The 24,690-nt window shown below is 32.5% G+C and overlaps 3 protein-coding genes across 3 annotated transcripts; 1 reads left to right on the top strand and 2 right to left on the bottom strand.

Moving 5' to 3' along the window:
• The first annotated feature begins 496 nt into the window (after positions 1–496).
• On the top strand, positions 497–3,141 carry LOC114396186 (cation/H(+) antiporter 15-like). The gene is made up of 2 exons (XM_028358089.1): positions 497–1,219; positions 1,948–3,141. The coding sequence occupies exons 1-2, from the start codon at positions 497–499 to the stop codon at positions 3,139–3,141; spliced, it is 1,917 nt and encodes a 638-aa protein (XP_028213890.1).
• A 1,775-nt stretch (positions 3,142–4,916) lies between these two features.
• LOC114395044 (laccase-12-like) lies at positions 4,917–9,861 on the bottom strand. The gene is made up of 7 exons (XM_028356731.1): positions 9,669–9,861; positions 9,404–9,555; positions 8,561–8,805; positions 8,176–8,304; positions 6,736–7,277; positions 5,739–6,183; positions 4,917–5,385 (listed from the first exon to the last, which is right to left on the bottom strand). Exons 1-7 carry the CDS (start codon positions 9,792–9,794, stop codon positions 5,255–5,257), a joined length of 1,770 nt encoding a protein of 589 aa, XP_028212532.1. The 5' UTR covers positions 9,795–9,861; the 3' UTR covers positions 4,917–5,254.
• A 7,989-nt stretch (positions 9,862–17,850) lies between these two features.
• LOC114395508 (probably inactive leucine-rich repeat receptor-like protein kinase IMK2) lies at positions 17,851–21,060 on the bottom strand. The gene is made up of 2 exons (XM_028357302.1): positions 18,899–21,060; positions 17,851–18,687 (listed from the first exon to the last, which is right to left on the bottom strand). Exons 1-2 carry the CDS (start codon positions 21,015–21,017, stop codon positions 18,089–18,091), a joined length of 2,718 nt encoding a protein of 905 aa, XP_028213103.1. The 5' UTR covers positions 21,018–21,060; the 3' UTR covers positions 17,851–18,088.
• Positions 21,061–24,690: the final 3,630 nt, after the last annotated feature.

The following is a 24,690-nucleotide window of genomic DNA, read 5'->3' as shown; positions in this document are numbered from 1 at the left end:
AAGCCCTTCATTATGTCCTCAGGCCTATCAATACACCCAAATTCATCTGCTGCGTCATCGTAAGCATTCACTCCTAATATATTCTACATTTCTCATATATAGGTTAATTTATTAGTAATTTTAATTACTAGTGTTCAATACGAGCTGACCAAGTTTGATCATTCTTTCTTGTTTAACGGCATTATGGCAGACGCTTCTTCAAGCGTGTTTTCTTAAGGTTTTTTTAGAAGTTTATCGTTCCTTTTCCCACAAAAAAAGAAAACATACACATATATAATCATTTTTATATTTATTGGTCTTGTTTTTTCTATCCAACATACCCATAAATAATCTTAATTTCGTTTAAATTTTACAGGCTGGCATTCTGTTGGGGCCAACATTCTTAGGGCGCCATGAAGAAATATTGGGAGCCCTCTTTCCGGTAAGACAATCCCTGTTTCTAAATACGTTGTCCAAAATAGGCACTACATATTGCGTGTTCCTCACTTGTTTGAAAATGGACGTGGTGACAACATTAAAATCAGCGAAACGTTGTTGGCGATTCGGTGTGTTTCCCTTCTTGGCTTCTTTCTTGGTCACTGTAACCTTGTTTTCTTTGTATTCTCCCAACGGTAATGCTAATCAAAACCAAATGTCAATCTACCACTTCCCGAACATCTTCACCTTGAGCAGTTTCGCTGTTGTATCCGAAACCTTGATGGAACTCAACCTTGTAGCCACAGAACTTGGCCAAATTGCTCTATCTTCAGCCATGATCAGTGAAATATTGCAATGGACTACGATGGAACTCCTGTTCAACTCAAAATTCAGCATGCGATTTCTAATCGTGCTTTTGATAGGTGCAACTGGATTTGCTGTTTTATTACTTCTTATTATACGACCACTAGTGAACATTGTTTTGGAGAGAACACCACCTGGGAAGCCAATTAAAGAAGCATACGTTGTCTTGTTACTTCTGGGGCCTTTGGTTATGGCAGCTATTAGTGACACATTCGGCATATATTTCGTCATGGGACCTTTTCTCTATGGTTTGGTTCTGCCAAATGGACCCCCCCTCGCCACAACAATCATAGAGAGAAGTGAATTGATCGTGTATGAGTTTTTTATGCCTTTCTTCTTCTTGTTGATTGGCACAAGGACAGACTTGACCTTAATTCATGAGCATTGGGAGGTGGTTCTAGTAGTTCTGGCTATCTTGTTTGTGGGATGCTTGGTGAAGGTACTTGCATGTGCGCTCATTTCTCCCACCTATAATATTAAGCCCAAACATGGCGTCGTGCTTGGGCTCATATTGAATGTCAAGGGTATAGTCGAACTCATCTTTTACGGTAGAATGAATAAACTCAGGGTAATGCATATTCTCTTATATATTTTCTTCTATTTTATGAGAGGTAGAAATCAAATCGCTTGTCTCCTTTTCATGCTCTTTCCTCGAGAAATGATCAGGTGGTCTAAAATTTTCACGATTCTTATTAACATCTATATGACACATAATAAAGTCATATATATTATTCTTTCTTTTGTAAATTAAGAAAAAAAAACATGATTATATATCATGTAGAAACTGAATAAGATCATAATCATGTGATGATGTCATATTGTCTAATAATTTCTCAATTTCTGTCTCTCAATTAAAAAATATTAATTATGCATGTAAGTTTTTAATTGATGGAATTATTTTATGATTTGACATCACTACATGTCTACGATTTCGGTCAAGATATATATAATCAAAATTTTCATATATAAAAAAATAATAAAATTGATTATATGCCATGTAATACAAATTGACAATCGGAATCAAGAATACATGATAGTTCTGGGTCATATGATAATTTCTTTGAAGCGATTTGAATTTCAATACTCTCATGCTTTTTAATGTGGGTGCTATACATATTGTTAGTGAAATATTAAATCTAATTTATGTCATGACGTTCCTTTTTGCAGGTTATTGATACAGAAGTATTCAGTGTAGCGGTGATGTCTGTGGTGGTCATGACATCAATTTGCATACCCTTGATCAAATCCTTGTACAGGCACCGTAGGGTGTGTAAGACGCAAACCATACAAGAAGGGTGTGTGAAAACAATCCAAAACATAACCGAAAATACACCGTTCAACATCGTATCATGTGTGCACACAGACGAACACGTGCACAACATGATTGCCCTAATAGAAGCATGCAACCCTACCACACAAAGCCCCTTGTACGTCTACGTGGTCCATCTCATTGAGCTCGTTGGAAAAAGCACACCCATTCTTCTTCCCATGAACAAAAACAAGCGAAAATCTTTGTCCGTAAACTACCCCAACACCAACCACATTTTACGTGCCTTTGAGAACTACTCCAACAACTCAAGTGGTCCTGTAACGGTTCTTTCGTATGTTAACGTGGCTCCGTACAGAAGCATGCATGAAGCAGTTTGTAACCTAGCCGAAGATAACTCAGTGCATCTTCTCATTATACCCTTTCACCAAAATGATCAAACCCTAGGAAGCCACCTGGCCAGCACCATTCGCAACCTCAACACAAATTTTCTCGCTAATGCAAAGGGTACTTTGGGGATACTAGTGGATAGATACTCGGTGCTAAGTGGGAGTAGCTCCAAGTTGTCTTTTGATGTTGGTATCTTCTTCATTGGTGGAAAAGATGATAGAGAAGCATTGGCGTTGGGGATTCGAATGTTGGAACGCCCCAACACACGTGTCACCTTGTTCCGGTTTGTTTTGCCTACCAATGAAGATTCGAGGTTTAATGGACTTGTAGAAAATGAAGATGAGAATTTAGAGAGCACGTTGGACGAGAGTCTAATAGATGAGTTTATTGCCAAGAATGATATTAGTAGTGATAGTGTTAACGTTGTTTACCATGAGGCTGTGGTGGAAGATTGCATACAAGTGTTGAAAGCGATTCGGGGAATGGAGAAGGACTATGACCTAGTGATGGTGGGAAAACGACATAGCATGGGGAATTTTGTAGAAGAAGAAATGTCAAATTTCATGGACAATGCAGATCAGTTGGGAATTTTGGGGGATATGTTGGCTTCCAATGAGTTTTGTAATGGGAAAGTTCCCGTATTGGTGATGCAATGCGGTGATGAGAAGAGGGTAAAACAGTTAGAAAAGGTTTGCCATATATAGCCAACTCTTCCTTTAATCTTCTACTAGGAGCATTTTTGTTTTTTTTTTATATATATTAATTGATTTGTTTATCCAACTTTCCTTGGATGCTTCTGGATTGCAATAATCTGTCCCTTTTGCTCATCCCTTATGCATGGTTGTACATTAATTCCTCTATGGAGAGAAAATTAAATGTACATAAATGAGTATGCTTTTTTGGGGTAGAAAATGAATATGCCTATTCATTGTATATTAAATTCAAAATTTATATCGTACTATGAGTATTTGCAATGTCGTCAAAATAGTCGCCATTTTAAGTTTGTTATAACAGGAAATATCCCTTGTTTCTTCCCTTATCACTTTTTTTTCCTCCTTGACTAAATAGTAACATAACGAAAATTTATTTGTTGCATAATTGCACGTTTCTTTTATCACTTAAAGGGATTCGAAAGGCCTTAATTATGATGATTAAAAAAATTGAAAAGGTAATGAATAAACAAGACAACTAATTTGAATTCACAAGATTTTGCACATCTACTTGAGTAGGCTTCACATGATTCCGTGTATTACTTTTATTTTGGTATATATACCATGTGGAGTATAGTATCACTTTTTGTCCTACAACCACATTTTATGAGACTTGCATTTTATGTGACATGAACATAAAAAATAATGAAAAAGAAAATGTCACATATATATGATACAATCTTTTTAAAAGTCAATTTGAATAATTTTTCATCAGGAGGAAAAAGAAGAGAGAAAATGAATTAAGTTTCTTCTAAAAATTAAAATCAACTTATAAAAAGAAAAAACTTTAATGAAAAAAATTCAAAAAGAAAAAGAATAAAATGATCAATAGCCTTTAGGTTTAAGCACAAGGTGAATCCAAATAAAGACCCCAAAAGATAGTACAGAACCCAACAATGTTAAAATCTAGAAATATACATGTAAAGACTGCATTTATAGACCATCATGACTAGCAAATGCCTAAAGGCACATAGATGAATTAATCTATGCAACAAAATCTGCCACCAAGTTTTTTTTAGGCAAGGAAAATCATATCATTTTATTAAGGATAACTGAGAGTACAAATGTTGTAATACAATTGAAATCATGCGAGAGCTAACATGAAATCTGTCACCAAGTTACTGTAGCAAATGTAATGTTTTTTAGGGAAGTTAAATAAGAAAACTTCTAAAAAGTTAGAAATGCACAAGTTAATTTTATGTTATGAGAGAAGTTTGATTTTTTTTTCTCAATAAGTATTTGTTAAGAAATTTATAAAAAGTAAACATAAATAAAGTTTATGAATATATCCTTTATTTTCATCACTTTATTAACAAAGAAAAAAAAAGCATAGGCCGAAGAGGCAACTTTTAGCATTAATGAAGCAGGCCCAGAGATTCATTTGATGAGATTATTGGGCTAAAACTCAAGAGGACTACTGGACTAGTACATTTGCCACCCACTCACATGATCAGCGACAGTAGCTTTCTGCTTCTCAATTACAATAGTCTACTCTATCTTAATACTCCTCTATCAGCTTGCACATTCAGCCTGATGAAAACCAAAAGCCACCCTCTATCAGAAAAGCGTAGTTATATTTTTATCCCATAATCCATATGTTGACAACATTCGTTGAGGGATTTTAATGCTTGATGCTATGATAAGCATCCCTCTGTATACACTATACTGTGAATTAATGTGAGAATTTTGTATTAGTTTATGATGGCAAATGGTTAGGGGACTTTGAAACTTAATACATGTCAACATATTTATATTCAAGAGACCAAGAGTTGCAACCCAAAAAAAAGCCAGCTGATATATTGATATTCAAAACTTGCAATCTGTTTGTAACTTGAGCTATGGGGGGAAAATAACATCAATTTAACTAGTTGGGCAATGACTGTTCAGATGGTATAGTTGCGTTGAAACCGCATCATCACCACCTCTCCTAGGTTCCAAACCCAATTTATCTCTCTCTAGAAAAAGAACGTACAATTAAAACAAAGCAATGAAGCAAAACAAAAAACCCTCCCAAAATTAATGCAGGGAAGCATCAACCAGCTTCCAAACTAAGAAAAACTGCAAAACTCCGATTGTTGGGGGCCAACGAATATTTTGAAATGATATCCTAACAAAGAGGAAGATCCACAGGAGGAGGCTCTATGGATTGCAACTTCCCAACTCCATTCTCCACCAACAACACCGTAGCCAAACCCCATCCAATGTGAACGTCCAAGTGACAATGCAAAAGCCATGCACCTACAATTAACAATTAACACACCCATCAAATGATTGAGTTTGCTTCTTTCTTTCTTTTTATAAAAAGGACATTATACAAATGAAAACTGGAAAGAAAGTATATATTCATATATAAATAAATAATATTTCTAGAGTGTTATCTAATTAAAACTCAATAGTGAATATTTACTAATTAAATATTAATTTGTGTTCTTAGAACATGATTAAGAAATTAAAAGATTTTTTTTATTAAAATATGAAAAGTTGTTTTTTATAAATTTTTTTACATTCTCTTATATCATATACAATAAATATTTTTTATATTTAGTTTCCTAACTAATGTTACGCCCATTAACAAGACCCTATTTATTTACCTGGGTTATCAGCCACAAATCGAATAACTGCCCATCCATTTACAGGCACAGCCACTGTGTTTCTCAAAGGTGGATCAACAAGGTTGAATTTCGCCGTATCTTTCTTTGGGTCGAAGTTCCCGAAACCCTCTGCAACAATGTAGAAATCGTACCCATGAAGATGGATAGGGTGGTTCTCAGGAGTGACAATGCTAGTATCCTGCAACACAATCTGCACCCTCGACCCAAACTTCAACTTGTGTGCCTTTGTCCCGGGAACAGGTTGCCACAGCGAACGGCTCACATTGCCGGTGTAATCAAACTTCACCGGCGGCTTCCCCGGAAAATCAGTGGTGAACACTCCAGGGATTCCGAGGTGGTGAGCCTGCAAGATGGACACGTTGTTCGGGAGAACGAAAGACACGTTGTTCATGCTCGCAGTGAACCTCGTCCCATTAATGGGTCCCTGATATGCAAAGTAGGAACATAAGACATTTAAAAATGCTTATTAGGAACTAAAAAAGATAAAAAAAAAATTATATGTAAAAATCGAAAATAGATATCATGAATTTATAATTTCATATTTATATCGACATGTACTTTTGTGAGATTTAAGAGGAATCAGTTTGTCAGTGACAAATCAATTGAAAATAAAATCAATGAGAAAAAAAATACTTTTTTTGTTTTTTTTTCTAGATTTTCTATTTACCGATCTTAATATGAATTGAAATTATTAGCAAGATTAGAATTTATGAAAAAATAGAATACAAAGACAAAAAATAAAAATATTTAATATTTGAATTCTTTGTATCAGAACATATCAGTCATTTTTAAAGAATAAGAAATTAAATTAGACTTAATTTTTAAGAGTATGGATTAAAATGTAAAATTTGTGGGGCTTATAAACATAAATAAGTAATTTTTCCTATATGAGACATTTATTGAAATCTTAAGATAAGATACGTACATGCAAATTAAATTGATGCATGATAATAGAATTAGGTGAATAGTCCAATACCTGACACCTCTTTGGTCCGAAGTTTTTGGGGCACTTCTTGATACCTAAACCCACAGTGAAGAAGAGGCTCTGGTCAATTTCAGTGGGTACTTCAACTTTTCTAGGGCTTCTGAAGCTTTTGCTGAAGGCAGTGACTGCGTTTGTGTCGTTGTAAGCAGGGAGTGGAGGCATTATAGGTTTGGTTTTGTTCTTTACTCCTTTGGCATGATGGTGAGAATGCTTATTGTGGTGATTCGGTGATTTGTATTCGAGTATGGCGGTTGTGGTGGTGTTGTCGAAGGCAGCGTTTTGGGCGGATTGGTACGCACGCGCCGCCATGTAGTAGCGGGAAGGTGGCTGGTCGCCGGTGATTAAGACGTCGGTGGTTTGCCCGGGGCCCAGCATGAGGACTTTGGTGGTGAAGGGTTTGAGGTAGGAGGCGTCGGCACCAACCACTGTGAGTTTGTGGTTTGCGACGGTGAAGAAGAGAGGTTGATTGAGTGCAGCATTGATGACACGAAGAAGGTTGGTCTCGCCGGCATGTATTGGGACAATGGTGGTGTCTGCATGAAACCAAAAGGGTAAAACAATTTATTGGATTTATTTACAGATTTTGAGTAAAAAAAATTGAAAGTTTTAAGAAGGAATCCATGTGAAGTAAAAAAAAGAGTAGTAAATAATTTATAGTGTAAAGATTTTTTTACAAATTAATATTTATAGTAAAAAAATATTTTTACAATAATTATTTTAAAATTAGATTTATCATATTTTCTGATTAGTTGAATATATAAAAAAAGTTATGTTGAAAATGCATAAAATTAATATTTTAAGAAAATGTAAGAAATTAAAATGATACATCATCTAAATTAAAGAAATGAAAAGTTTGATTAACTTTATGTTTTTAAATGCCTTTTTTCCATTTGACTTGCAGGCAACCTTGTTGGTTGCATAAAATCATTAAAAGCAGGTTTCGCGTATAAAATCTCTTCGCTTTAAGTCATTTCAATGGTTTTTTTTTTTTTAAATAGACAATTTTATAATATAATTATTTTTAAGAAAAAGTGTTAGCCTTTTCTTTCTAATTTATGAAAAAAAATATCAAATTATATTTTTTAAAAATTCTTGCTAAAACTTGCAATTTATAAACTATATATTTACTTAAAAGTCTTCTGCATTTTTTTTTTTCTTTTTATTTGGTGGGGAAGACACTTTTGTCTTCAAAAGAGAACAAAAAGTAGAAAGGCCATGAAATAGACGCTGCACCAAAAGGCAACCTATTGTTGACTTGTTTCATAAATAATTGACATCTTTAATAATTTCATATCATATGTCGTTTTCTCTTTTTTATGACTGCATATCCTGTTTTAATTATGTCAAATATTTTGCAAAGTAAATTTATTTAAACAAGACATGTGACATGTTCAATTAATGCAATCGAAATTAAGAAGCAATTAATCAAACCTTTGCTGGAGCACTTGTAAAGATCACCAGGTTGACCATTGATAGTGTATGCATCAGACACGTTTGGGGCTCCCCCAGTTCGTGTGGCCTGCCTCACAACATCAATAGGGTTTGCGTCCCACCATTCCCCTAAATCATCACCATCATCACTTTAACCGTTTAATCTTTGTCCAAAAGCAAAATTAAACAACAGAAAACCACAATTTCTATATATATTGTCTCTTTGCTTCAATAGTATTAATTAATTAATCACAACTATCACAATCACTTATTAGTTTTTAAATAATCTCAATTCTTTTTTAGATAGTTGCCTCCATGTTACCATGAATGCTATAATTACAAATAATGCATATGCATGAGTAAATTAAGAAGGAAATTAAAATACCAAGAAGAATGGGTGTCTCGTGCTTAGGCTTGGGGAAAGGGTAGGGTTCTCCTTCCCTAGGACGAATGATTAAAGCACCGTAAACGGTGGCCCTTAACCATGAGCTATGAGCGTGCCACCAAAGTGTGCCTTCTTGTCCTTGAACGGTAAAACGGTAGGTGTAACTTCCTCCTGGACGAATCGGGCACTGAGTCACAAATTCTGGTCCATCTGCCCACCCTGTTCTCATTTGCCTAACACCGTGCCTAAGGACATAATAATAAGAAACAATGACCAACAAAAACCACTATCCATTAATATATGTATTCACCCTGAAAAGAAAGCCATTCAAGAACTTTCATGATAGTATCACTTACGTTCGTACGTATTATGTGGCGTGTATATATATATAGGGTTATGAGAAATAATATTATTTTTTTTACATTATGCTTGTGAATGTTTTTCATTTTCACATTCTAATGGAATGTACACACCTTGGGAGATAGATAAATGAGAATAGAGGAGAGAATAAATGATAAATATCATGGGAAAGAAAGAAAGGTAAAAAAAATTAGAATGTCAAGAAGTAAAAAGTGTATATATGTTTTTATTTATATATTATTTTTCACATGGTAGAGTATATATGTTTTTATTTATATATTATTTTTCACATGGTAGAGAGAGACTCTTTCCATTTTAATATAAAAAGGAGTGAAGGGAGTAGTATAATTATAAAGTGAGAAAAATGTTTTTCGTAAGACTAATATCTATATGTCTATAAATCGTGGTAAGCAGATGTGTAAAATTAAGTCAAAGGGTCTTCATAATCTAAAATGAAGTTAAGATGCTAGCTTGATATTATACCAATGAATGGTCACATTGTAACGAGCTTTGTTAGTGACTTTGACGACCAAAGTGTCTCCATTGTTGATTTCCAACGTTGGGCCCGGGTATTGTCCATTCACGGTGATGCTGTTGTGGGTTTTGCACAGCCTCTTCACTGGAGTTGCTTCAACCTATTCCATTACAATCAACAGCTAGGTAATTATTATCTAACGGAAAAGAGTTAAAAAAAACAAGAATAAAATAAGTCCAGAGAAATTAAGAGAAAGAGAGTGAGAGAATGTACAACAAACTCGTGCTCGTGAATTTTGGCATTTGCTGAAGACAATGCTGAAGCTAAGATCAGAACAAAGATGGCTAAGAAGATGGGGGAGTATTTGACATTGTTGTGAATGGTTTTGGCAGGCTCCATGATCTTTTGGCGAGCAAGGAACACCTTAGTGTGAATGCTGAAGGTTAAGGTTGCAATGCAAGTAAGAGTGGGAGAGGGTGCTTTTATAGGGTGGATTAGAGGTGGGGGAAAGATAAAGTCCTTTGAGGTTAGGCAGATTAGGTTAATTTAGTTGAGGTCAGACCCCAAAGGGAAACTTAACTTGGTTCCAAACCCATAGGAGTTGTTGCACCCGCTAGTTAATAAAGTGCATGAATGCTTATTTCAGAAGTCTGCGGTTAGAGGTTGAAAATAAATTTTGAGAAAGTTTAACAGCAGGCTCTTTTAAACATATTTTCTCTAGTTGAAATTTCTTAAAAATTACAAAAATAATAATTCTCTCATAACTTCATAGTTTTCAATAAATTTAAATTAATCATAGACTATGTTAGGAGAAAGTGTTAGAGAATCTATTATTACTATTTCTAGTAAATTTTTCCCAAGTATAATTATATGTTAAATGTTAGCCCAATATTCTAAGGACATCAAATAAAAATATTGTTATTAGGAGGAAAAAAATTGTATTATTTATAATTTTTTTATATTTTTCTGATTTATATAATAAATATATTTTTTCTTTTAATTTTTTAATCAATATTTTAAGAATACTAGTTAATTATTAACAAAAATCTATTGAGATTTTTTATGCGTACTTTGAGATTTGATATTTAATTTAGTTTATATGACGGGTTTTAATTAATCCACTGATTGTGTTCCTTCTAACTTTATTTAATCTCTTATTTTGCTGACAAATTATTACATGATTTAAGACTATTATATATTTATGGTCATAATTCCTTTTTATGTGACATATAATTGAAAATTTTAATTTATAAAAAATAGTTAATAAAATTATATTATATATTGTTTGAAGATTGATTAAGACTATAACAATTTTAGACTATGTAACAATTTATCTCCTTTACCATTCATATAACCATTTCCGTTTAGCAAAAAGTATAACAATCCAAAAAGGCCAAAACAAGAAGCATTTTAACTTTATTCTTTCCTTTGCTAGTCAAGCTAGCTATTGAAAATTACCAACCACCTTAAATTCTTGAAAATTAATTACCTGCAGAAAACTGCATATAATTTAATGTAAACCGTCAAATTAACATTCTTTTCATGTAAGGTATTCTTGTGATTTGTGCAGAAGAGTATAATTTGTTGCTAATTAAAGAGTTCAAGACAAAGATTGTGCCACTTTTGCATTAGTCCAATTTGACTTTTTTTTTCTTTTTCTTTTTCTTGTTTAGGTGATTGATTGTGGGACAAAGCGCCTAATAATAATTATTCTCTTTGGTAATTAAAAACTAAAACGCTTTAAATTAATCCTCTAATGATCTTTTTTTTATATGAAAAAGTAGTCCGCGTTAATTAAAAACAGGTATGATATATGAAGGTTTGAATAGAGGGCCTTTTGTTTAATTTATACACGACCAGCCTTACAATTTTAATTATTTCTTCTTTAATATTGGCATTAGCCTAGTTTAAGGTTAAAAGCTGTTCGTTGCTTGTTGTGAAGCTTTAGCTCTCATGATAGGTTGGGTGTTCCTTACCCTCTTTTATTTTCTATCTGGTAAAACTAACTATTTATTCAATGATTCTTATACATGGATAATTAGGCTAATAAAATAACAGTACTATAAGTACCGTAGACTTCCATGATGCGTGAGCAAATAAAATAACAGTACTATAAGTAACTAAAGTGATTTGATTGCATCTAACAAGAGTTTAGTTAGAGATACTTATGAAAAATATTTCTCAAGTATTAAACTAGGTGGCCTGTCATCCAACATAACTAATTTTATTTTACACATGGATAAGATCAGCAAAGAATTACATGCACAAGAATGTCATACTCAAAGATACGTACTTGACTGTACCAGGCACACATCATTTTGATTTTTGACGAACATTGGGTCACCATACTGCCACGTGTTCAACTATAATATCATTATCATAACTTACAGTTTTAATTTTCAAATATTTGACAATATATAGGAGAATATAGTTTGCTAGAATTAATTATCTGTTAATTGTTTGATTCCCCTCAATTGTTTTTTTGAAGTCTAAGTAATTCAATTACTTAAACGAAAGGGCCTCTTTATGTTACTTTAAGAGAATTGATTTTTCATATACTATGCATATATAGGATACGATCAATTCATTAATTAAGAATATAAATTATTTCATACAATCATTGAGTTCAAAGTTTTTGAAAATAAATAAATTTATGAAAATTCATACAAATAAAAATGAATTATTATTTGTTATAACATTTTATTTTGATAGATAATATGTTATTTAAGATATAAATAAATGTTCAATATTAGCTAATATAACAACAAATGTTCAATTTATATATATATATATATATATATATATATATATATATATATATATATATTTAAAAAAGATAATATCCAATGACTTGAGACTTTAAAGTTGGGTAAGTTGATTTTTTTTTTATTCATAGAAATCAAATAAAAATATTAAAAGATTTAAAATAACTTAACATTATAATAAATCATCTGAGTTAGACCTCCTCTCTTGTAATAGGTCGATGATTTAACATATAAGTAAACTAAGTAGTTTATTTGATTGGTTATTTTGGGATATATATATATATATATATATATATATATATATATATATATATATATATATATATATATATATATATATGTATAACATTGATGAAAAAGAGTTAGAACTTAAAAAAAAAGTTTTCTAGATCATTTCTACATTAGTTTTTGTTAAAGTTGATTTAGAAGTAACTTTTAAAATTGATTGACTTACACAAACAAAAAAATCTAAAATAACTGATATTAAAAGTATTTTTATACTAGTGTGTGTCACCATTAGTGCTTCTATGCCTATAGCGTTAGAAATTGTGCTAACGCATTTTAATTATAACTAATGGTCCTGACTCGTGTAACCAAATTTCAATTTAATTTAATTTCTATAGTTGAATTCAAGTTTAGCTTGATTGAGCTAGCCCTTCAATTCTAGGTATGTATATTCCACAAACGTGTTGATTTTCTCCCCGTTGTGGTACCAATTAATTAGGTACCCTGTTGTCCCTAGGGGACATTGGATGGCCATCAGATGGTGCATATACACACCAAAGTTTATACAGCATTATAGTGACTTTCAACCTCCTCACTCCGAGGTCCCCATATATTCTCTCTATTGAACTTGTAAAGACTAATGAACTTATGAAGACTATCACTGAAACCCACTATGGAAGCCCCAGTAGTAAAATGGTCATGCATGCTCACCAAAAGTTTATACAGCATTATAGCGACATACGACCTCACTCCCAGGTCCACATGCTCTATTGAACTTCTAAAGCTATCTCTGAACCCTATTATAGCTTCATGAGGGTAACATGCATTTTAGCGACTTAGAAAACTACATATCATTGAGCGTGATCTTTAAGAAGGCCTCATTTTGACACAAAAGAACATGATGGATTTGTCTTTATATTCGTTTACTAACCTTGATAGTTATTTTGGTCAGAGAGAAAATATTGACATGCGGTGGAATCAAAAGTTAGATAATAATTAAAGAGATAAAGAATTATACACTTGTTAGTGTAAAAAAAATTATATCACTATTTAATTAAAATTCATCTTGTACAGTAAATTTATTAATTTTTATAATAATTATTTTAAAAATTATATTAACTATAATTTATAATTAAATGATAACATAAAAATGTTTTACACTTTCGATGCATGACCAGTTAACTCGTAATTAATTGAGTTTTATATAAAGAGACACTTAATATCTTTTCAATCTCATATCATTTTCTTCTCATCTTAATCTCGTCATCTTTTTCCATTATATTTACTTCACTTAATTATTACATGTGTTATTTTCTCTTTTTTTTTTAGGTTTGTCTAAGACCCCAAGTAAAAATGAAAATAAAAAATCTCATCTTCAATAACCAATACAATTTAAACATTTGTCTAATTATGAATTCTGACCATTAATATTATGATTATTACATTTAATGTATCATTTTAATTTCTCTGTATAAAATTAAAAATTTATAATTGTTAATTAAAATTATAGTAAAATACATAAATATGTAATAAAATAATAAAATATTAAAATCTGAATTGCAATCCTATTGTTGTTATATGTATCAACAAATACACATAAAAAAATATATCAATGTATATTTATAACATATATTAACACGCAAGACAAATGGGGACGAGATGACAAAAAATTGTTATTATTTGTTAAATAAGTCTTGAAATTAATAGTCGTAGCCGGACTACAGTTCATATTTTTTAACTACAAACAATTGTCTACTGCAAGTCTAAGTGACAGGAAATTATATATAACTGTAATTTTAATTTTTATAATTCTATTACATATATTTATGTATTTTAATATAATTTTAATTATAAATTTTTAATTTTATACATAAATGATAAGAAAGATAATACATTAAATGTGATAGTTATAATATTAATGATACAATTTAGAATAAGACAATTTTTTAAATTCTATTATTCAATGAAGATATATTGAATTATTTAATCTCATTTTCATTTAGGATGAATTAGATAAATCCATTTTTTTATTCTTTCTATATCCCTTTTCTTCTTCCAACTTTATACACTCTCAAAATGAAGTATACGTTCCTAATAAATTAAGAATTGTGACCCATTAATTTATAACTAACCATGAAAATGAAGCCATTATTTATTTATAAATTGCACGTTATCGCTAGCGACATGTGGTGTAGTTTCTATTTTTGCCTTTCTTAAGAATCTGATGAGTTAGTAACAAACTCTACCAACTTGTCTAATGCACTGTCATGATTTATAGTTCACCTATCAAATCTCAATTTGGTTTCTCCATCTCTTTTTATATTAAAAGTCTACATATCATCTTTTGTTTAATACGCTTTCGTTCTCAGGTCTAACGGTTTGTCTGACAACCAACCAAAACTAATGTCTAGTTAGTGGCTTGGCTAATGGCTAGCTAGCTGTTGTTATCAAACTCTCACATGTAGCCATCATTCATCAATCAACCCTTTTAGACACAACATTCAGACGAATACAACTTCTTAATTATATTCAGATTTGGTGGGATAACTTACTATTAGAGGAACCATATATTGCATCATTCCTTGTGATTTAAGATTTATATATTTATTACATGGGATAGCTAGTAACACTAAATCGTACACCAGTCCAAGCTTGTTATTTGTTTTCACGTTTTACACGAGGAGCTTTCAGATGTCAAACTAGTGACCTGTGGAAGATCCTCACACTCATGAGGCTCCACATGCAGTACGTAGCGGATGTAGCTTATAGGTGCAAAAAAACTTAATGGAATTTTTGTGTTATATATTTTCAGAAAGCACATGGTCCATATTGCTTGGTCTAGCAATTTTTCTTAAAGAAAAAAGACTGTATATTTATATTATAAAATAATTTTTCAATAATCTAATTACAGATTATCATAATAATTTTTATTAATTTTATTATTTATAATAATTTTAATTAGTTGATAGTATAAATTTTTTTTTGTACCAACAATACACACCGTACGTCATGAAACTTTTTTTTAAGTGTTTATATATCAATTTGTTAAAAGTCATATTAATTATGTATTTTAATTATATCTAACAATTTAAAATCAATTTTATTTATCTAACTTTAAAATGTAAAGATACATTATGATTTTATGATAAAATCTTTTTTCAGAGATAATACAATCCCTCAAATATATATATATATATATATATATATATATATATATATATATATATATATATATATATATATATATATATATATATATATATATATATATGAACATGTCAATATTGAATAATTAAAAGACTTGCACATAAAGCAATGTACTATGGTAGAACATCCAATGCATATAACTATTTGTTAGTCAAATGATAATCCCGATTTTGTTATTGGTAGCACTCTTTGATCTACCCATGAGATATTCTCTTCAGTACCAACTTAGAAGTGTTTGTCTGAAGATTGTTGGTATATGTGGATTCGGTTGATACTAGGCTGTTGGCAGTGGTGGCGGTCAGGCAGTGGTTGAAAGACATGCATTCCTCTTCGGTTATCACACTATCATTTGGATCTTTATTTTATTTTTATTAAAATATTTTTAATTTCTAATAAATACTCAAATTTTTTATTTGCTTTCAGGTAAATTTTTTGGGGAAGCCCAAATTGTTTTATAATATAAATATACAGTCTTTAGGGTAAAATTCTTTGCATCCCCTAATTTGGGCTTTTAGGCTGAGCTTATATTTGGATATGAGTTAGAAAAGTATTGTTGTGAATTTCAATACATACATATTTCCAAATTTCAATGTATAAAATTGTTTTAGAAAAGGCTTTGTCGTATGTCAAGGTGACCTAGTTGAGAGCATCAAGTCAAGTGTATTATTACTTAACCTACCATCCTAGGTTAATGGTATGACCTTTTATTGCGACCTGCCTATTCTCCCATCTCCGATATTCAGGAATCGAGGCCAATTGAGCGTATCAAGATGCTGTCCCCAAGGATCTCGGTACATGGTTAACCCTACATCAGTGCTATAATGTGCACAATACTGTGGAGGTTATCAGATCAGATTGGGATCCACCACCAGATTAGACTACAGTCCCATCAAAAGGATACACAATCATCGAGCCTCGAGCACAAAGTGTATAGAGGCTAAGGCTTGAGGATCGGACTACGATCTGATCAGAGGGTACAAAAAAAATGAGAAAGAAAGAAATTGTTGCTTTAGAAGTAAAATAAATTGAGACAGAAGAAGCCTTATTTATTTATGGGAGAATACGAGTAACTGACATGAGAAATGTGGCAATTTGCAACTATTAAATCAAAGCATATCATAAAAAGTTAAATATCAAAACCTCAAACATTTGTATAGCATTCTTAAGCTTGTAATATTAATGTGCATAAGAGACTTTCACAATGATAGATCTTCTTAAGCTTGTAACATTTAGATAATAACTTTTTATAATCCGTGATTTTGAACAGAACCATTTCCTGGTGTTGATGAGTTGTATTTTCTCTATGTTGCAGAATAAACTGTATGAATACCTTGCAACAATGCTAGCCATCAACAATGCATTTTTTATGAGTAAGGTTGTGTCATCAACAACGCAACAATACTTTTTATTGATTCACATTGCATCTGTTACTCATCTGTGTTTTGCAATCTTGAGGGTAAGGTTGTGCCATTTGCATACAAGCAGAGCATCCCAAATTAATGCTATAAAACTGATTTCTTTTATTATTATTATTGGTTATGAGTTTTGTTTCCAAGTAAATTTACATGTTAAACTTTTTATTGAGAGAATTTTGAAGTTGGAATTATGTTGGGTTTTTTTTCTTTCTTTTTTGTTATCCGTTATTTATCCCTTTTTTCTGGGCCTCTTATTTGTTCCAGTTTTTAGATATTTTAATTCAAGATGTGATTTGTATTGTTCACATCACTTCAATTTTATATTTCAATCACAATAGATAAATGATATAAAATTAGTTTAAATGTACAGAGCCAGTGTTGGAACTTGGAAGTCATTATCTTGGAAGATGCTGTCATAGTTATCAGATGTGAATGTGGAATGCTTGCAGGAAAATAATAGTAGTAAACTTGAAAGAATTGGCAATGAAAGATGACGACTTCACATGTCTGTTGTAATTTGTAAATCTTTATTCAAAAAGATTACTGTAGTTTGTAATTAAAAAATTAAGTTTCATAAGGCCCATTATTTGGACATGTAGAGGGTGCTGATTGGACAATTTATATTTTATACTACATCAAGCGCACTAGTTCAATCTCATGCATGCAAACCCACATCTAAAACCTGATTGTTTGAAAATCTTTAAAACATGTTGATATATACACCTGGCAATAACATAAACTTTTTGAAGAAGTCCAAAAACACAGCCGTTACAATTCTTCATAATGCATTTATGGGCAGGGCATGCATAGAAGATAGCAGCCGTGAAAGAGAATCTTGCAGAATAAACAATGAATGCTCCTGAGAACTATTTTCAACTATTATGTGCCTTGGAGGAAACAGAATTACACCCCAGCTTTGAGGTAGAGGTAAAATTAACCAGACTACACCTTATTGTAGTATGAGTATGTACAAATTCAAGCATTCAAACAGGCAAAAATAATATAAGAATGAAAGAATCATAGAACATATATATAGTAGGCCTACTACATTTGGCACAAAAAAATCAATGCAAAATTTGTGCTATACGATATCGTCCCCGGGACTGGCTGTGACTGATCTCTCTGGTCTAATCTCTTCCAGCTGCTGGAGAACTTGATGAACTTCTGGTCGTGCTGATGGAGAAGGATCAACACAGTGCAAAGCGAGCTTCAACGTGTTTAGCAACTCGTCGCCAACTGTGGATGCATCTCTCATCAAGTCTGCATCAAAAACCTCATTTGTCCACTCCTCTTTGACAACTGAGGCAACCCACTGAGGCAAATCTAGTCCATTCATAGGCACCCCAGGTGATTTCCTCGTTAGGAGTTCTAACAAGATAACACCAAGACTGTAGATATCAGTTTTAGTGTTTGCTTTCTTGAGCTTTGAGAGCTCAGGTGCCCGGTATCCCAATGCTCCAGCTGTAGCTATCACGTTGGAATTAGCAGCAGTTGACATCAACCGAGAAAGACCAAAATCTGCAATTTTAGCATTTGTATTCTCATCAAGCAACACATTGCTGGATGTGAGGTTCCCATGTATGATGTTCTCCTGGGAATGAAGGCAGAACAAGCCACGGGCCAAGTCTTGTGCTATTTTCATCCTTGTTGGCCAATCAATGAATGTTTCAGTTCCACCACCTGCATCAAGATGAACAAGAAAATAATTCACTTATTGATATGGTATATTAAAGCTAAGGTGTTGTTCCTTAGGTGCTATAGTGTTCCTTAGGTGTTTTTGTTTGTACTGTTCTCCGATTAGAATTATACAGATTACTAAGGTAAAACTCCAAATTATAATTAAAGAACAGCACACACAACACTTAATGAAAGAACAGCACACGAAACTTACCATGTAGGAAAGAAGCAAGACTTCCTTTAGACATGTAATCAAAAACCAGAAGCTTTTCCCCTTTGGGTCCCAAGTAATAGGCCCTCAGAGCCAAAACATTGGGGTGTCTAATTTTTCCTAGAACACTGACTTCTGATTCAAATTCTCTATGACCTTTAGTGATCTTTTCCCTCAATCTCTTTACTGCAACTTGACTTCCATCCTCCAAAATAGCCTTATAAACAGTTCCATAGGTGCTCTTTCCCATGATCTCAGCTGTTGCACACAAGAGATCATCAGCTGTAAAAGCCATTGGTCCATCAAAATGGACTAGTTTCCCTCCAGCCTCCCCACCTGCTTCAACATCACCAGCAGCAACTGGAGGGACTCCTTTTTCTGTCCTCATAGTGGCCGCTCTACCCTCGGTGGCTTGGCCGTTCCCGGCCTTAGATGTTGATCTCTTTCTGATCAGGCAGAAAAGCAGGACACAACAAAGTATAATCAGAACTACGAGGAGAACTCCTGCTACTATGAGAATTATGTCTTTGGTGCTTAGCTTCCTATGATGGTGATGTTTTGACACTTCAGGAGGTGGGGCAATGACTCCTTGTGATGGAGCTTGGGAAAGACATGGGGTTGAAGGGCTGTACCCACATAGTTGAATATTTCCCACAAATGAGCTTGAGTTAAATTTCTTGGCAAGCAGAGGGGGAACAGAACCTGAAAGGCTATTGTAGGAAACATTGAAGAGATTTAGACTGCGCTGACTGTCGAAGGAGACTGGAATTTCTCCACTGAAATTATTCAGTGACAAATCAAGCTGCCTAAGCGAGGAAATGTTTGCAATGCTTGAAGGAATATGTCCACTAAATTGGTTTCTACTCAAAATCAGAACAGAAAGATTACGCAATCTACCTAAACTTTGAGGGATTTGATTGTCAAGGAGGTTGTTCTCTGCATTCAGCAGTGTAAGTGAGGATAAATTAGAGAGGGTAGCAGGCAAGTTCCCATTCAAGGCATTATTAGAAATGTCAAGTGTCTTAAGCCTAGAAAGGGTTCCTATTTCATTTGGTATAGCTCCACTAAACTTATTATGACTAAGGGAAATCTCATTGAGCTCTCTTAAGCTACCCAAAGAAGCAGGAACGTCACCAGTGAAAAAGTTATTATCTAGGATCAAATTTTGAAGCCTAAAGAAGCCATTCTTGGAATTTCCACCCCAAGAGTTAGGAAGGGAGCCAGAAAGATTGTTATTTTGAAGAGAAAGAAAAGTGAGAGAAAATGAGTGAGTTAGGCTAGCTGGTAAAGGACCAGAGAAGGAGTTGAAACTCAAGTTAAGCCAATAAAGCTTAGTGGAATTAGCAAGACTATAAGGGATTGCTCCTGTGAGCAAGTTGTTGCTGAGGTCAAGAGACTGAAGCAAAGGGCAGAAACCTAAAGAAAGAGGTATGGAACCTGTAAGCCTATTGTTGAATAACTGAACCCCTCTAAGGTTGGGAAGAAGTCCCAAAGTTGAAGGGATTGAACCACCAATTTGGTTATCATGAAGACTAAGCTTCCTGAGGCCTTGAAGTTGGCCAATTTTGTCGGTGATTCGACCCCTCAAACCCTTCCAAGGAAGCTGGATCACAATAACCTGTCCCTGAGCACACTTGATTCCAACCCAACCTCCGGAACAAGCTCCATAGCCACTGTCATTCCAGCTCCGCAAGAACCCTTCTGGATCAACCAACTCTTGCTTGAAAGCTTCAAGTGCTAAGAGGTTTGATGCTGTCACAACCACTCCATCCCAACCTTCATCTTCACACAAAACTGGCCTCACGCATGAGGGGAGCACAACAAGGCTCCACACACATAAGAGAAACAAAAAACAACATGGGTTAACGTTGTTCATGTGTGTCTTGCATCTTTCTTTCTTCTTGTCAGAAACACGGTTGAAGCATTGTGATTGTGAAGTGAGGTTGGTTTTCTCCACTGCTACTACCATAACGAAAATCAAAAGAATGAATGTAATGAGAGTAAGAGATAAGAGGTTTTGATTTAGTGGAACAAAAAAACAGTGTGTGTGCGTGTGTTGCAAGTTGAAGAATGGTTTTTGTAGTGAGAGAGAGGGAGAGTGAGAAGGAGCACGTGATGACATAAAAGAAGTGTAGGTGCGCGCGCGGGTTGCGAGCGTGAGAGAGAGAGAATGAACATGCAGGGTTCAGAATTTGTTACAAAAAAAAAAAAAAGAAGAAGAAAAAGTGAGTAACGGCTAGTTTTCCTTGTAAATAGTAACTATTCATGAAGCATACTTGTTTTTGTTGACAGGGTTTATTATAGGATCATGGCGCGCTGTTCTTTTATTGCAAACCCGCGCCTCTCCACCACCAACGGCTATTTCTTCTTCACTACTACACACTTTGTAGGACCATACTTCTTCTGCTGCCTTTGTTTTCTAGCTTCCACTTCCACACACAACAATGTGCCGTAGGAAACACACTGAAAAGCAATACTACTAGCTTTAATATTCTCACGGGTAAATTGTGTTTTACGTCATTAAGATCTTTAGTCTTGGATTCTAAAAATGGTGGTTTTGGTTCCCGTGTTTCTGAAATATGTTGAATTTAATTAAGTCAAAATTAAAGAACTGTTCAAGATTAAAAATGAAATTCACCATATTTTTAAAAATATGAGAATTAAAACACATTTTTAATAGAGGAGACTGAAACTAATTTTGACTAAAATCTTGAGAAATTTAAAACACATTTTATCTTATTCTTTTTAATACACTATATAACTTAATTTTATTATTATTATTAAAATAGTTCAATATCACAAAAAAGTCAATTTTAAAAAGAATGCCAACTTTTTAAAAATAAGACAATAATAAAAAAAAATATTAAAAGAAATGCTAATAACCTATATAGGAAAATATTCTCTGAAATTCATGTATGTCTCACTAAATAAGTGAGTCTTATTTATCATTTGTTAGGTTTCAATCTCAAAAAATATGTATCCACATTATATATTTTAGAAGAAAAAATTTATGATCAACTAAAAAAGAAAGTTCCATCCTCAATTTTTTTTTTTTGTGAAATGTTTCAGTCTCAAATTAGTGAGGGATATTTGAATTTCAACTAACAGAAAACAATAGAAAGTGAATTAAAAAGTGTGATACACACTATCCCTCCTCCTCGTGCACTGATGAATATGTATAAAAAAATGTTATTTTTTAAATTAATGAATTGCCCTGAGAGACAAAGACCCTGGCTGAAATAAACCTGCTGGCATCTCCAAGTTTCACTGAAGTGTCACGTGGTGAGGAAGGAGCTAACTGGGTTCTGAGACACTAGCAAGAGAAATTTATCAGAAACGTTTTAAAAAGGAAATTTAAACAGGGTCTGGTTCTCTGGATATAAGATTTAGGCTACATTAACGTTCAAAAGAGTGGTAAATGGTAATGGTTTTATGATGACCCCGGTTCGTAAGAGTTAGTAGTGTAGTCGCAATTCATATCATAGCGGTCCCAAAATCTGAGAAGAATCGTCGTGATCATCATGTTCATGGTACTTCGCTTTTGGTCCACAACATGTTTGGAATTGGATGAGCTCATACCATATGCATCCATCTCCTTTCCTTTGACACCTTTGTTCTCGTCGTTTTCTGTAAAAAGAACAACGCTAATTATATTCTGTGTCACTAAATTGTGTGGGGTTTAGTTTTGAATTTTTACCATCCATACAACATTTTAATTAATTCACAATCCAATGCATGTGCTAGGAGTTGTATATATCATTTATATAGTTGTAGTTTTTATAATGTTGCATTTTATTTCCTTTCGTTATGTTAATTACTTTATCTTATATGTATATATTTTCTTTTCATTGAAAATAAATTTTCTCAACACAAATACGAGTAGTCATTTTTTAAATGATATTGCTTCAGTACACCTTAAAGTCTCATCTCATTTAGTAGTAGTTTATAAACAATTTATTAGTCCCTCAATACTTGTGAGCATCTTTCAGGATAAAACCATTAGATTCGTACCAATATTAAAACGAACAATTCTGAGGCAAATCTCAATCAGTCATTATCTCTTTTTTCCCAATTTAATTATTTTCTCAAAGATATAAGAATCTCTATAATTCAGGGTGTGCAAATACACCCCTTAAATTTAATAAGTTATATCTATTTATCTTGAATTTCATTGTTTTTCCTCCCTCGAGTTTATTATAGCTGAACTTATTATTCTTCAATTTTTCATTCTCCGATAACACTAGTTGTAAATAAGCTTCTTTAATTTATGGCTGCTTAGTCAGAGTCTTAGATTCGCCACTACTGTTGGCCATACTATTGTTGAAGCATATTACAATTGAATGTTTCTTACTTTCGCACAATTTTATCTTCCTAAATATCTCTTTATTCTTTGTGTTAGCTCAAGGATGGTAGATATGAGTTATGACCACAAGGTCAATGAAACTGATAGTTATTACTTAGAAGACATCAAACGAGTGGACAGAGAACATGGGCAAATTAAGTGAAATGGGTATAAAAGGCTACAAAATGATATTGTATGCTCTCAGACACCCCTTTAATATTGCACATTGGTTACAATTATAGCGATCAGAATGCTTTGTCTTTATTTTTATCTACTGCAACTTATTTTTCTAGCCTACAAAAAAAAAAAGGAACTTATTTTGCTATATGAAATCAAGCGGTTCACTAGCAAAACCAAGAAACAAATTGTTTTAACATCAAAACTAACAGTGATTTGAGGGAACATTTGAAAAAATATCGAGTCCGGCCGGGGATGTCTATCATAGCTATTGGTTCTTTTACCGATTGAGAAGGAATATGTGGATAAAAAAGACAGTGTGTAGGGTGGTAATAGTGTAAGCTCTCTTTTTGCATACCTTTTTTATTTGTAGTGGTGGTGATTTTTTTTTTTTTGGTAGTGTCTTATTTACTTTTTCTACAAAGATTTGTGATGAAGACGTTTGTTCAAGCATGTAGAACCTTAGGATTAAATATATTTTAAGTTACTTCAAAATATATGATGATATTCATTTTTATATATTTACGAAAATAATTAAGAATCACACAATATATTTTCATAAATAAAAGCAAGAATTATTTTGATAATTATTAACTTCGATTCTCAATTGAAAATTTTCTTTACAATTAATGGATATAGTTGAATGCTTTTATAAATTATAATGTTTATCCTTTAATTAGTATAATATGTTTCATCAATGTATTTTCCAATAAAAATGACTATATGCTAATGGGAAAAAATATTAAATTTTCTAAAATTAAATTTGATAATGATTGTGTAATATTGAGTTGACATGTGTCACGGGTGAACAACATTAATAGTCTTGAACTACTATGTCCCTGTTGATATATATATATATATAAAAGTAAGTAATGTATTCAAAATAAATGAATTAATTTTTTAAAAAAATATTTTTATTCTTTTTGTATTGTTTTTGTAAAATTTTGATGGAATTTTTTTTTTATAAACCACATGTATATTTTATTGGAAGTAATTTTGTTAGAGAGTCTTATGGAATCATCATGGATAACAAACTCTTCCTTTAAATATGTAAGGTAACTTTATATTCAAAACTTGAACTCAAGACCTTTGATTAAGTTAAAATATATGCCAGTTGATTTATGCACTCGATGGGTGTAGATTTAGAACTTGAATCAATGTGAATAAATTATAAAAAGTAAAATGAGTGGGTTTAAATATATAAATATAGGAATTTATCAGAAATATATAAATATAAATGAAATAAAATATAAAATTATAAGATTTTATTATAATT

The sequence above is a fragment of the Glycine soja genome, chromosome 18, assembly GCF_004193775.1.
Source record: "Glycine soja cultivar W05 chromosome 18, ASM419377v2, whole genome shotgun sequence".
Taxonomy (NCBI): Eukaryota; Viridiplantae; Streptophyta; class Magnoliopsida; order Fabales; family Fabaceae; genus Glycine; species Glycine soja.
The sequence above is the reverse complement of the archived record's forward strand: the minus strand, read 5'-3'. Positions and strand labels throughout refer to the sequence as shown.

Excerpts from the sequence above, each read along its gene's own strand:
- LOC114395508 (XM_028357302.1), bottom strand. The coding sequence starts at position 21,017 with ATGTCATCACGTGCTCCTTCTCACTCTCCCTCTCTCTCACTACAAAAA. Across the intron at positions 18,688-18,898 it reads TCTTGCTTCTTTCCTACATG|GTGGTGGAACTGAAACATTC; the intron begins GTAAGTTTCGTG and ends ATCTTGATGCAG.
- LOC114395044 (XM_028356731.1), bottom strand. The coding sequence starts at position 9,794 with ATGGAGCCTGCCAAAACCATTCACAACAATGTCAAATACTCCCCCATC. Across the intron at positions 8,305-8,560 it reads CGAGACACCCATTCTTCTTG|GGGAATGGTGGGACGCAAAC; the intron begins GTATTTTAATTT and ends GTGATGATTTAG. Across the intron at positions 7,278-8,175 it reads TTACAAGTGCTCCAGCAAAG|ACACCACCATTGTCCCAATA; the intron begins GTTTGATTAATT and ends GGTTTCATGCAG.
- LOC114396186 (XM_028358089.1), top strand. The coding sequence starts at position 497 with ATGGACGTGGTGACAACATTAAAATCAGCGAAACGTTGTTGGCGATTC. Across the intron at positions 1,220-1,947 it reads TTGTGGGATGCTTGGTGAAG|GTTATTGATACAGAAGTATT; the intron begins GTACTTGCATGT and ends TCCTTTTTGCAG.